This window comes from Lampris incognitus, chromosome 2, assembly GCF_029633865.1.
Source record: "Lampris incognitus isolate fLamInc1 chromosome 2, fLamInc1.hap2, whole genome shotgun sequence".
Taxonomy (NCBI): Eukaryota; Metazoa; Chordata; class Actinopteri; order Lampriformes; family Lampridae; genus Lampris; species Lampris incognitus.
Window position 1 is genome coordinate 130762308 of NC_079212.1, and position 12601 is coordinate 130774908.

At 47.2% G+C, this 12601-nt stretch overlaps 1 protein-coding gene across 1 annotated transcript in view; it reads right to left on the reverse strand.

Annotated features, from left to right (window-relative positions):
* The window catches only part of slc2a9l2 (solute carrier family 2 member 9, like 2), a 204799-nt gene that overhangs the window by 128115 nt on the left and 64083 nt on the right, over positions 1-12601 (reverse strand). The window contains exon 6 of the mRNA XM_056274147.1: positions 11930-12075. Within this exon, the coding sequence (XP_056130122.1) occupies positions 11930-12075 (146 nt within the window). The remainder of the gene's footprint in view (positions 1-11929; positions 12076-12601) is intronic.

A 12601-nucleotide genomic window follows, 5' to 3' on the forward strand; every position in this document is an offset into this window, starting at 1 on the left:
GAGTTCATTTATTATGTGCGACCACCGCAGCCCACTAACGTTAGCTAACTTAATGTAAGCTAAGCAGTGTTAGCTTAAAGACGTGTTTCACCATGTTAGGCTAGTCAACTGCATGCTAACGTTAGTCACTGTGAGATGAATATAGATTGTCGACTGTAAACCAAAACCTACCGTGCTGTTTTTATTGGGAACAAAGTCCTTTCTGTTGGTATTCTTAATCCACTTCTGGCGAATATCTTGGTCCTCTGCACGGCCAGGGAATCTATGTAAACTGTATGGTCTCAGACAGGGACAATCTTCATGAAGTAAAGGCTTCGCATTCAGTCTTTTTCCAAACTTGAAGTTTGTCACTACTGTTGGAGCAGCCGAGAACTGCGCAGCTTCTTCCCGACATTCTAGACATCGTTGTCAAATGTAACATTGAATAATGTTAAAAACATAAAAGCAGAAAATTGTACACTTCTTAGCACAGCTTGCATTCAAACGCGCGCATATTGTAGGGAAGCACCACGGCAGTAATGGCGACTTGTGAACTTCCGGTACTTCACCGGATTAATCAATAGTGTCCCAATTGTATATGGAGGAAGTCGAAAAGAGGGCTCTAATGTCCTATCCAGGGACACCACCTAGCCATTGGTTTGGATTTGTATGACACCTGGGTTAAAATTAGATCTCAGGACGTACCACGTTTCACCAACCACATTAACTCTGTGGACAACCACATTAAGTTCACCAGGGAGGATGTGAAAAATGAGCCTTCTTATACTGTTGAACATGCATTTGGTGATGGGGGACATTTGATTGCTGAAGTTTACCATAAACCAATACATACTGATCATTACTTAAAGTTTGACTCTCATCGTCCACTGGAGCACAAACTAGGAGTCATCAGTACCACTCACTGTACCACTGAGCTGACAATGTCCCCACCGACACAGCAGTGGGGGAAGGGGAGAAATCCCACATTAAACAGGCCCTGGTTAAATGTGATTATCCTATCTGGGTATTTGTCAAAGCCAGGAAGATGCCCAAGCAGTGCACCAGCTGATCAAAGAGAGGAGAAGGACAACAGCTGCCTAAGCGTAAACGAGTGGTGGTTCTGTATGTGGCGGGACTTGAGACGTGCATTTTCCAAACACTGCATCTCAGTTGCTTTCAAACCCCAAAACACACTGCTCCAGAAATTGGTCCACCCCAAGAATTGGGTCCCCCGGCACAAACAGAGCAATATAATATATACTGTTAAGTGCCAGGAGGATTGCCGTGACTTGTACATTGGGGAAACTACACAGAAGCTGGCACAACACAGAAGAGCTAACGCGTCAGGTCAGGGCTCTGTAGTCTACACCCATCTACAGACGAGTGGCCACTGTTTCAAGGATAATGATGTGCACATCCTTGAAAGGGAGGAATGCAAGTTTGAACAGGGAGTCAAATGCCCCTTTTCCACTACATGGTACTGGCTCAACTCAACTCAACACGCCTTTTTTTCGTTTTCCATTACTGGAAAGTACCGGCATTTTGGTAACTGTTACCCCTTTTCTGGTACCACCTTTGTCGAGGTTCCAAAAAAACGACAACCAGCTGAACTAAGGGGCTACTGTTATGGTAATGAAGAATGACACAGAAGCGAGTTGAGTGAAGTTGCGCCGGTACCATGTAGTGGAAACAGGCTAAAGAGTCCATCTATATATTTCAAAGTTTCTAAGAAAATCTTTGAAACCTTCTCCACACTTCTTCAACCCCCACCTCCTCCTCCTACTTCCTCCATTCTCCCTGATGACTTCACCAACTTCTTTGACAAGAAGGTAAACGATATCAGATCCTGCTTTTCTCACCACCCGGTTAGTGCTGCTTGCACTAACCCACTCTCTGCACCCTCCTTCTACTCTCCATGTCCCACCCTATCCCACCTCGCTCCCCTCTCCCCCGACGAGGTCCTCAAACCCTTCACATCCAGTCACCCCACCACATGCTCCCTTGACCCAGTCTCCTCCCCTCTTCTTCAGTCTATAGCACCTGAACTCCTTCCCTTTCTAACCCACACTCATTAACACTTCCCCCCAGGCAGGATGCTTTCCATCTGCCTTCAAGACTGCTAGAGTCACCCCCCTTCTCAAAAAACCATCACTTAACCCCTCTGACGTCAAAAACTATAGACCGGTTTCCCTTCTACCCTTTCTATCCAAAACTTTCAAATGTGCTGTTTTTAACCAACTTTCTTTGTACCTCCACCAGAACAACCTCCTGGACCCCAACCAGTCTGAGTTCAAGGTGGGTCATTGACAGAGCCGGCCCTTCTTGCAGTGACAGGATCACTGCACTCTGCGAGAGCAAACTTTCTCTCCTCTGTCCTGATACTCCTGGATCTGTCAGCAGCATTCGATACAGTGAACCACCAGATCCTCCTCTCTACCCTCGAGGGGCTGGGTGTCACAGGCTCTGCACTGTCAATGTTTGCATCCTACCTGGCGGGTCGCTCCTACCAGGTGACATGGAGGGGATCTATGTCGGAGCCTTGCAGACTGACTACAGGCATTCCACAGGGTTCGGTTCTGGGTCCTTTCCTTTTCTCCCTGTACACGACATCCCTGGGTTCTGTTATTCGCTTGCATGACTTCTCTTACCATTGTTATGACGGTGACACCCAGCTGATCTTGTCCTTTCCTCCCTCTGACACACAAGTAGAGACACACGCATTGCTGCGTGCTTGACCGACATCTCGGAGTGGATGGCGACACACCACCTGAAGCAATTTCTGGACAAGACAGAGCTGATGTTCCTCCCGGGGAAAGGTTGCCCGCACCGAGACCTGGCCATCACCATTGACAACACCATCGTGATGCCGACTCAGACTGCGAGGAATCTGGGTGTGATCCTGGATGACCAACTGTTGTTTGCTGCAAACATTGCATTGGTTGCTCGCTCCTGCAGATTTCTCCTCTATAACATCAAGAGGATTCGCCCATTCCTCACCGACGATACAGCACAGGTGCTCATCCAGGCTATGGTCTTCTCTCAGCTGGACTACGGCAACTCCCTCCTTGCTGGCGCCCCGGCGTCGGCCATCAGACCTCTGGAACTTGTTCAGAAAGCTGCAGCTCGTCTGCTGTTCAACTGCCCTAAGTTGTCCCTACACTGGCTCCCAGTAGCTGCTCGCATCCAGTTTAAGACTCTGGTGCTAGCCTATAGGGCAGTGAAAGGAACAGCTCCTTCCTATCTCCAGGCCATGGTCAAGCCCTACACCCCCACCCGACCACTTCGCTCTGCTGCCTCAGGACGCCTGGTTGCCCCGTCGCTCAGAGGCCCCTGCTGCCGATCAACCCGGTCACGGCTCTTTTCTGTCCTGGCCCCACAGTGGTGGAATGAACTCCCCACTGATGTCAGGACAGCGGAGTCGCTGCCCATCTTTCAGCACAGGTTGAAAACTCACCTCTTCAAGAACTACTACCTTGTTACTTGTTCTTAGAACTTATTGTATTCACTGATTTAAAAAAAATCTCTTTCTTGTACTTTTACTTTAGGACTGGTTTTGCTCTTAGATGCTTGTTTAGATACGCTTATGACCTCTGATGACTAGTAGTTCTCCTGATTTCCTACGTTAAATGCACTTATTGTATGTCGCTTTGGATAAAAGTGTCGGCTAAATGACTGTAATGTAATGTAAAGAGGGAATGACTATCTCTGTACCGAGGGCAGGGTCCAGGAGTACATCTGTGGCCATTTTACAATGCTGTAATTGCAAACATTCCCAAATCTCTGTGAATAGTACACATTTCCATTGAAACTCTAGTTAATAGTCAAGCCTATTTGCATATGAAACTGATCGTTGTTTTCGGTCGTTATGCCACTGTATTGTTTACATGGGTGGGGATATCTGCAGTCAGTTTAGACTGAAGAGTTCACTTAAGATGAGTGATGAAACATTTCTGTCAGTAAATGTTGTATGCAGATGAACTGACTCAATTTTCTTTGATTTTGTTATGTGGATTATTGAGCATGCATAAAGACGGATTTACACATTTTGTGCCCAGAAAATCCAGAGATTTACTGCAGGTCATGAACAAAAAACAAAAAGAACATATTCTGTTAAATGTCATGAGTATTTAGCACATCACACTATCCAAATGTCTACCCACTCTCAACAACCATAACAGAGGAATTTACCCTTCAGGGCAATTCAATTCCTTGAGGCCATCAAGACACAAGGAATGGCACTCTATTGATTTTGGTCTTTTTAAACTCCACAAGTCATGGAAGCCAGACAGTTGTGATGTAGGATAGCATGTAGATCAGGGCACAATGGAACAGCATCATAGATTGGCTTCTATTAACACATGTTTGAAAGTAAGGGCAACTTTTTTGAATTCCACAACCGAAAGCCTTGAAACATGATGGAGCCTTACTGTCAAAATATGTCATAGACGATGCTTATAATTCAGAGGCTCTTGTCAAACAACAACAAGACAAGCTGGCCTGAGGGACAATAAATGGGCGATATGAATACAGAAACATTGCCTATGTATTAATTCATACAACGCCATAATATAGTCATTTCATTAAGGACACGATGTCAGGAAGACGGTTTCTGGTGGACTCGGGCTCGCAAAAGAGCCTACTCCCTCCTGCTAAGACAAACAGGTCGAGCGAAGGCGGCAGCCCACAGTTAAGTGCAGCTAACGGTTCGTCCATTGCGACGTTTGGCACAAGGTTGGTGACTGTTTGTTTCCACGGGCGCCATTTTGAGTGGGACTTTGTAGTCGCCGCCATTACTGTTCCTATTATCGGCGCGGATTTTCTGTGTGCTAATGGTCTGCTGGTTGATGTTGCAAACCGCCGTTTAATTGATGCTGTGTCTTTCGCCACTGTTCCGTGCGAGACAGGGGGAGCCGGGCCGTTAACACACGCTAACTTTTTAGCATTAGGGGATGTTTTTCATCGTTTGCTGGCGGATTTTCCATCGGTGACTACGCCTGCCTTTTCCACCGCGGTTACTAAACACGGGGTAGAACATTTCATTCCCACTCTGGGACCGCCAGTTTTTGCGCGCGCGCGGCGCCTCGACACGGTAAAATTGGCTATAGCTAAGGAGGAGTTCGCCATCATGGAGCGTCTGGGTATAGTGAGGAGTTCCAACAGCCCGTGGGCCTCGCCGCTTCACATGGTGCCCAAGGCGGATGGGTCGTGGCGGCCTTGCGGCGACTTTCGCCGCCTGAACAACGTCACCGCCAATGACCGCTATCCCATCCCACACATACAGGACTTTTCCATACGCCTGGCAGGTACCACTATCTTCTCTAAGGTGGACCTGGTGCGCGGCTATCATCAGGTTCCCGTATGCGCAGAGGACGTGCCCAAGACCGCAGTGATCACCCCATTTGGGCTTTTTGAGTTCATGCGCATGCCTTTTGGCTTGAAGGGGGCTGCGCAAACCTTTCAGAGGCTGATGGACTCGGTGTTGTGTGACCTTGATTTCGTGTTCGTTTATCTCGACGACATATTAGTGGCCAGTCCGTCAGCTGAAGAGCACCTGGCGCACCTGAAACAGGTTTTCCGTCGTTTGGGCGAACACGGCCTGATAGTCAACCCAGCCAAGTGTCAGTTTGGACTGGCGGTGATTGACTTCTTTGGTCACCGCATTTCGCCACAAGGCGCGGTCCCGTTGCCTTCTAAGGTGCAAGCGGTGGCGGAATTTCCCCGCCCAGTCTCTGTTAAGGCATTGCAGGAATTCTTGGGAATGGTGAATTTCTATAACCGTTTCCTCCCTCGCGCTGCCCACCTCCTTCAGCCACTTTACGAAGCCCTGCGGCTTAAGAAGGCTAACGACCCTGTCGACTGGACTCCCGAACAGGTCCAGGCCTTTGACGGAGCTAAGTGCGCCCTGGCTAACGCTGCCCTCCTCGCCCATCCCACACCCACGGCGTCCATAGCTTTAACGACCGATGCGTCTGACATAGCCATGGGGGCTGTGGTTGAACAGCGTGTGGCGAATGCGTGGCAGCCACTCTCATTTTTTAGCCGCAAACTGCGAGATAGCGAGCGCAAGTACAGCGTTTTTGACCGGGAGTTGCTGGCACTGCACCTTGCAACCCGGCATTTCTGCTTCCTGCTGGAGGGTCGCCCATTCACGGCTTATGTGGATCATAAACCGCTGACTTTCGCCATGTCCAAGGTGACTGAGCTGTGGTCTGCTCGTCAGCAGCGCCACCTAGCGGCAATCTCCGAGTTCACAACGGACATTCAGCATATGGCCGGGAAGTCCAACCCTGTTGCTGATTGTCTGTCGCGTGTGCTTGTGTCCTGTGCACCTCGGTGTGGATTTCTCCGCTATGGCTGCCGACCAGCCCAGCGACCCGGACGTCCTTGCCCTTACTGTCAACGCGTACCGGCCTCAAGTTGGAGGACACTGTGATGCAGGAAGGCAGTCCTGCCCTCCTCTGCGATGTCTCCACCGGCCGTCCCCGCCCCGTTGTTCCAGTGGCCTGGCGCCGTCGAGTTTTCGATTCGATTCACTCCCTCTCGCACCCTGGAGTTCGGGCGACGATGAAGTTGGTCGGTTCCAAGTTCGTCTGGCCTGGCCTCCGCAAGGACGTAAAGGGGTGGGCCGCTGCATTTGTAGCGTGCCAGCGCGCTAAGGTCCACCAGCACACTAAATCGCCCCTCGAACCGTTTCCGATCCCGGCCAGACGTTTCGACCACGTGCATGTGGACCTGGTGGGCCCTCTACCTTCTTCACAGGGTTTTACGCACCTGCTCACAATGGTGGATCGGACCACCAGGTAGCCAGAGGCCGTCCCTCTGTCCTCCACAACATCCTCGGATGTTGCACGCGCTTTTCTTTCCTCCTGGGTCGCCCGTTTCGGCGCTCCGTCAGATATCACCTCAGACAGGGGCCCCCAGTTCGTGTCAGAGCTCTGGTCGGCGCTTGCGTGATCCTTGGGTGTGCAGGTACACCGCACTACTGCGTACCACCCTCAGGCTAACGGCTTGTGTGAACGTTTTCACCGGTCGCTCAAGGCAGCGCTGCGTGCTGCACTCTCGGATGATAACTGGGTGGATCGTTTACCTTGGGTTATGCTCGGGTTGCGTTCGGCTCCTAAGGAGGACCTCGACGCTTCGCCCGCTGAGCTGGTGCTCGGTCAGCCGCTCCTCGTCCCTGGGGAATTTTTGCCTGAGAGTTCCGCTCCTCGACCCCGTCCGGCCGTTTATCCTTTTTTGTCCGACAGCACTCGAGTTCCATGCCCCGTTCACCACTGTTTTCCGCGGTCATTCGTGCCTGTGGAGCTCATGTCGGCTCGTTTTGTTTTTGTACGGCATGATGCTCACCGCTCGCCCCTCCAACCCCCATACGATGGCCCATTTCGGGTTCTTGAGACGGGTCCTAAGGGTTTTGTGCTGGATATGGCTGGGCGTAGGGAGCGTGTCACGCTTGATAGGCTTAAACCGGCGCACATGGTGGCAGGCAAAGTTGTGTTTCCGGCCCAGGTTCCCCGTCGGGGTCGTCCTCCTTCCAGGACCCCGGCAGTGTCTTCACGGGTTCAGCGTTCTGCTTCTCAGCCGACTTTGGACAGTGTTTCACCTACTGTTTCGGCTGAGGGACGGCGCAGCCGTTATGGCAGGCTGCTTAAGCCTCCAGTGAGACACTAATTTCCTATCCAGGAGTCCCTTCTGGGTGTTCGGGGGGGGGGGGGGACTGTGTGGCGGACACTAGGGGCTATGCCTCTCACCCAGCAGGACTGTGAGCTGAGGGCGTGGTTTAAGTTCCCGGGCTTGCTGGTGCAGGGTTGTTCCTGCTTGAGTTTTGGTTTTGGACCTGAGGAATAAACAGCAAACTCGCCTTCGTCTCCTGTGTTTTTTCCTCATCCTGCCACAATATAATAATTCTTAATTTTGGCATATTGGTCTTATTTTTGTGAAATGCTCATTCAAATATTAGTACTTGAAGCGAAATAAATTCTGTTAATAGCAAATGATGTGCCATGGAGAACCACTTGACACTTGTATTCCAGTTTTCATAACAATCCAACTCTATACCAGCTCATTTCACTGAAGCCGTGCTAAGCGGTGATATCAGTTAGTGTAGTGGTTTCTGCAATTACAGAAATCCACACAGGTCTCCATGGCACATGGTACCACTGAGTTGAACCTTTTTGTTTGAATACCAATACCAATCAGATGGCTTAGAAAGAGACTTAAGCAAACATCAGCTCTCAACCTATCACAGGTATAATGAGAGAGAAAAAAAGGTCAGGGGCCAGATGCAAGACTACACTTTGATATACACACAAAAGAGAATTATTCATAGACAGTATTTTGGGGGGGATTTATAAAAACCTGCACGTATACTGTATGTTCAGATGTTGTTTTTCATTGCGAATTGCATTTATCCAACAAACTGTGAACGCGTGCAGAGGAATTATGCCCATGCCTGCATTTTGCCACTAATGGTTTGCACAAAAGCCTCAATTAGAGTTGTTAACATAAAAAGGTTTGTTGTCGTTATTGAGCACTGAGTAAAATGGTGAGAGCATTAAGCATGTGAGTGTAAAAAAAAAAAGATATTTCAGAAATTTTGAAGTAGAGGTTATGATGAGAAAAATAGAAGAAATGGAATCGCTTCTTATTAGGAGACATTACACGTGGCCTTACATATGAAATCAAAACAGAGCCTTGGACCACACAATGAATAGAAAAGAAATGATGTAACTTCAAAAACAAGGCCAGAAAGTGCTTCACAATGCACACATCTGAAGTGTGAGGGCCACACTTGGATAATGATGGCATGGTTTCTCTGCAAGTACCGTGCCAACATTTGTATTAATTTGGCACAGTTCCAAAAGCACAGCTCTTTGAAATCAAAAGCAGCACAGTAGCCATTTATCATTACTGTGCAGAAAATTGCCACGATCCCTGAAGACACGCTCTCGTCTACATCTTGCATTAGGCAACATCATTCAGTGTCGCCAAAGCAGCAGTTGTATTGTTCACCAGATACTACACATCTTTAAAGCATTTAATCTATCGTTTGACAATAATATACACTCACTGGCCACTTTATTAGGTACACCTTGCTAGTACCGGGTTGGACCCCCTTTTGCCTTCAGAACTGCCTTAATCCTTCGTCGCATAGATTCAACAAGGTACTGGAAACATTCCTCAGAGAGTTTGGTCCATATTGACATGATAGCATCACGCAGTTGCTGCAGATTTGTCGGCTGCACATCCATGATGCGAATCTCCCGGTCCACCACATCCCAAAGGTGCTCTATTGGATTGAGATCTGGTGACTGTGGAGGCCATTTGAGTACAGTGAACTCATTGTCATGTTCAAGAAACCAGTCTGAGATGATTCGAGCTTTATGACATGGCGCGTTATCCTGCTGGAAGTTGCCATCAGAAGATGGGAACACTGTGGTCATAAAGGGATGGACATGGTCAGCAACAATACTCAGGTAGGCTGTGGCGTTGACACGATGCTCAATTGGTACTAAGGGGCCCAAAGTGTGCCAAGAAAATATCCCCCACACCATTACACCACCACCACCAGCCTGAACCGTTGATACAAGGCAGGATGGATCCATGCTTTCATGTTGTTGACGCCAAATTCTGACCCTACCATCCGAATGTCGCAGCAGAAATCGAGACTCATCAGACCAGGCAACGTTTTTCCAATCTTCTATTGTCCAATTTTGGTGAGCCTGTGCGAATTGTAGCCTCAGTTTCCTGTTCTTAGCTGACAGGAGTGGCACCCGGTGTGGTCTTCTGCTGCTGTAGCCCATCTGCCTCAAGGTTCGACGTGTTGTGCGTTCAGAGATGCTCTTCTGCATACCTCGGTTGTAATGAGTGGTTATTTGAGTTACTGTTGCCTTTCTGTCAGCTCGAACCAGTCTGGCCATTCTCCTCTGACCTCTGGCATCAACAAGGCATTTTCGCCCACAGGACTGCCGCTCACTGGATATTTTCTCTTTTTCGGACCATTCTCTGTAAACCCTAGAGATGGTTGTACGTGAAAATCCCAGTAGATCAGCAGTTTCTGAAATACACAGACCAGCCCGTCTGGCACCAACAACCATGCCACGTTCAAAGTCACTTAAATCACCTTTCTTCCCCATTCTGATGCTCGTTTTGAACTGCAGCAGATCGTCTTGACCATGTCTACATGCCTAAATGCATTGAGTTGCTGCCATGTGATTGGCTGATTAGAAATTTGCGTTAACGAGCAGTTGGACAGGTGTGCCTAATAAAGTGGCCGGTGAGTGTATATGTGTGTGTGTGTGTGTGTGTGTAGTATATATATATATATACGTGTATATATATATATATATATATATATTGCTTAAATTTGATAATACAAGTATCCTGATCATTAATGCAATGATATGACTCCCCAATTATTTATGATTTAAACAATAAACCTCAAGTGGGAACAAAATAGGTACTATTCTCTCACTCTCTCCCTCTTTGCATGTATGTGTATTTCATAAAAACTCAGACTGTTTCGCTACACAAGCCCATTGTGGAAATAGACCATATACAAATGGTATGAAACTAGTGTACAGGCTGGTGCAAGTTTTATAAATTCATATTCTTGCTTGGAAAGTGGTGTTATGTATACCAATTTATGCGTACCCAGTTTTTATACGTCTGGCCCCTGGTGGGCTCTCTGTATGCAGGCCACAGATAACTGGCAAATTTTCCACCAAGGGACATCTAGCAGACAGCACCTTTATTTTACCCCCATGGCTGTGTGTGTGAGTGTGTGTGTGTGTGTGTGTGTGTGTGTGTGTGTGTTGTCACTTAAATGATAGATCCCACCAACACAGAAATTTAATTTCACCATAAAATGTTTTTTTGCAGTCTATGGATTATTATTTGACCTTTATAGCCTTGCCCAATGTACAATGGCAACAGTCGCACAAGGCTACATTCAGGTCAGGAGTCACATAATTGCCAATGACATAAAGTGTTCATGCTGTCTGAACACACAACCAGCAAATGAAAAGACAGGGATTGCTTGCCATGAAAGTAATTTAGTGGCACTGTATTTAGTTATTTTTTCTATATACTGTAGAGCTGAAGAAGGCAATGAGCACAACAGCAATACAAAAAAATGAAATAAAAAATAGGTGTCCTAGAAGGGGTAAATTGAACGCACTTTAGCCCTTCAGTCAGCGGTAAAGTTAGCGGTTTACTTTTTTTTTTATTATATTGTTGAATGTGGCTTGCACAGCTCCTGTGCCTTGGGGTGTCTTCTGTTTCGAGCAAAAAATGATAAACATTCACATTTTGGCATATCCATGATTATGAGTAGAGATGGGCATATAATCCCCTGCGGTAAAAGTATGAAAAGCAGTAGGTCTAATCAAAATGTCTGAACCCATGTTCACTGGAATGAAAGAGGATAAAGTGGATAACCTTTCCTTCAGCAGAAACAAAATGTGATTGAAGGTTTAACTTGATGTCAATGAAATGGGGACACATTGAAGCAAGCAGATAGTATATGGGGTAAAAACGTGAGTTATTTACTGTGGTGGGAAGAGATTGGAGCTGGGGCAGACTTGCTGCTGGGGGTAAAATCTGATCAGCCATTTGACCATGTAAGTACAGGTCTGACACCACTAAGTCCAATATCCTGCCTTTCTTTGGTAAGGGCTCAGGGTTTAATCGTATCATGTGCTACTGAATTTTTCCAAGCAGAAACGTACATGTTTTACTTTCAACTCTATTTACTGAATTTCTTCTCATTAACTTGGCATTTTAGCTTTATTGAACAGTGTGTGAAGACTGGCAGGCCAGATTAAGTGAACCGTTTCCATAAGCACCTTACACACAAGGTGTCTCTTGAAACCAGTCGGCGGTGAAGTATCGCGTTGAATCCAAGGTGTGGTGATGACTGAATGAATTAGTGAATATTCCCAAAAACACTGACCTGACCGAGTAGCTCAGTCAGCCCCAACACTTGGCCACTGAGCACCCCCAAGCAGATCAGGATGGAATTGAACTGGCCGATGGAGCCTCTGATATGTCTCGGGGAAATTTCTCCGAGGTACATGGGGAGAGCGCTGAGAGCTATACCTATCAGAAAGAGAAAAAAAAGCAATGAATCAAAATGGCTGCATCATTGCCGAACAGTGACACATTCTCTCTGTAAAGCTGAAGATGGGGAAAACAGTTTTAGCACTCAACGTGTTATGTTGATTTTAATCAGATTAATTTTAGTACAAGTGAGATCAAGCTGTGGCCTTCCGGGACCAACACATACATTTATTTGGTCATAGCAAGGTTAACATGAAGATACTTTTGAACAAAGGACCTTGGTTAAATATAATTTGAAAACAAGAAACAACTCACATCACAACTGAAATTAAAAGCGTGTAAATTATGAAATTTTCATTGATTATGCATTGAGATCAATGGGTCAATCTCATAGGTCAAATTGAGAGCCAGCTCCAGCCCAGGTCCTTAGTGTGGCTTGTCAGTAGCTTCATTCCCTAATTACCGCATAACTGACTAGTTAAAAACATGATGTGTGAACTGGCCGACAGCCCTTGTACAAGTCAGAATTGTACTTGTCTAAATAAGCTATAATACTCAGGAGAGT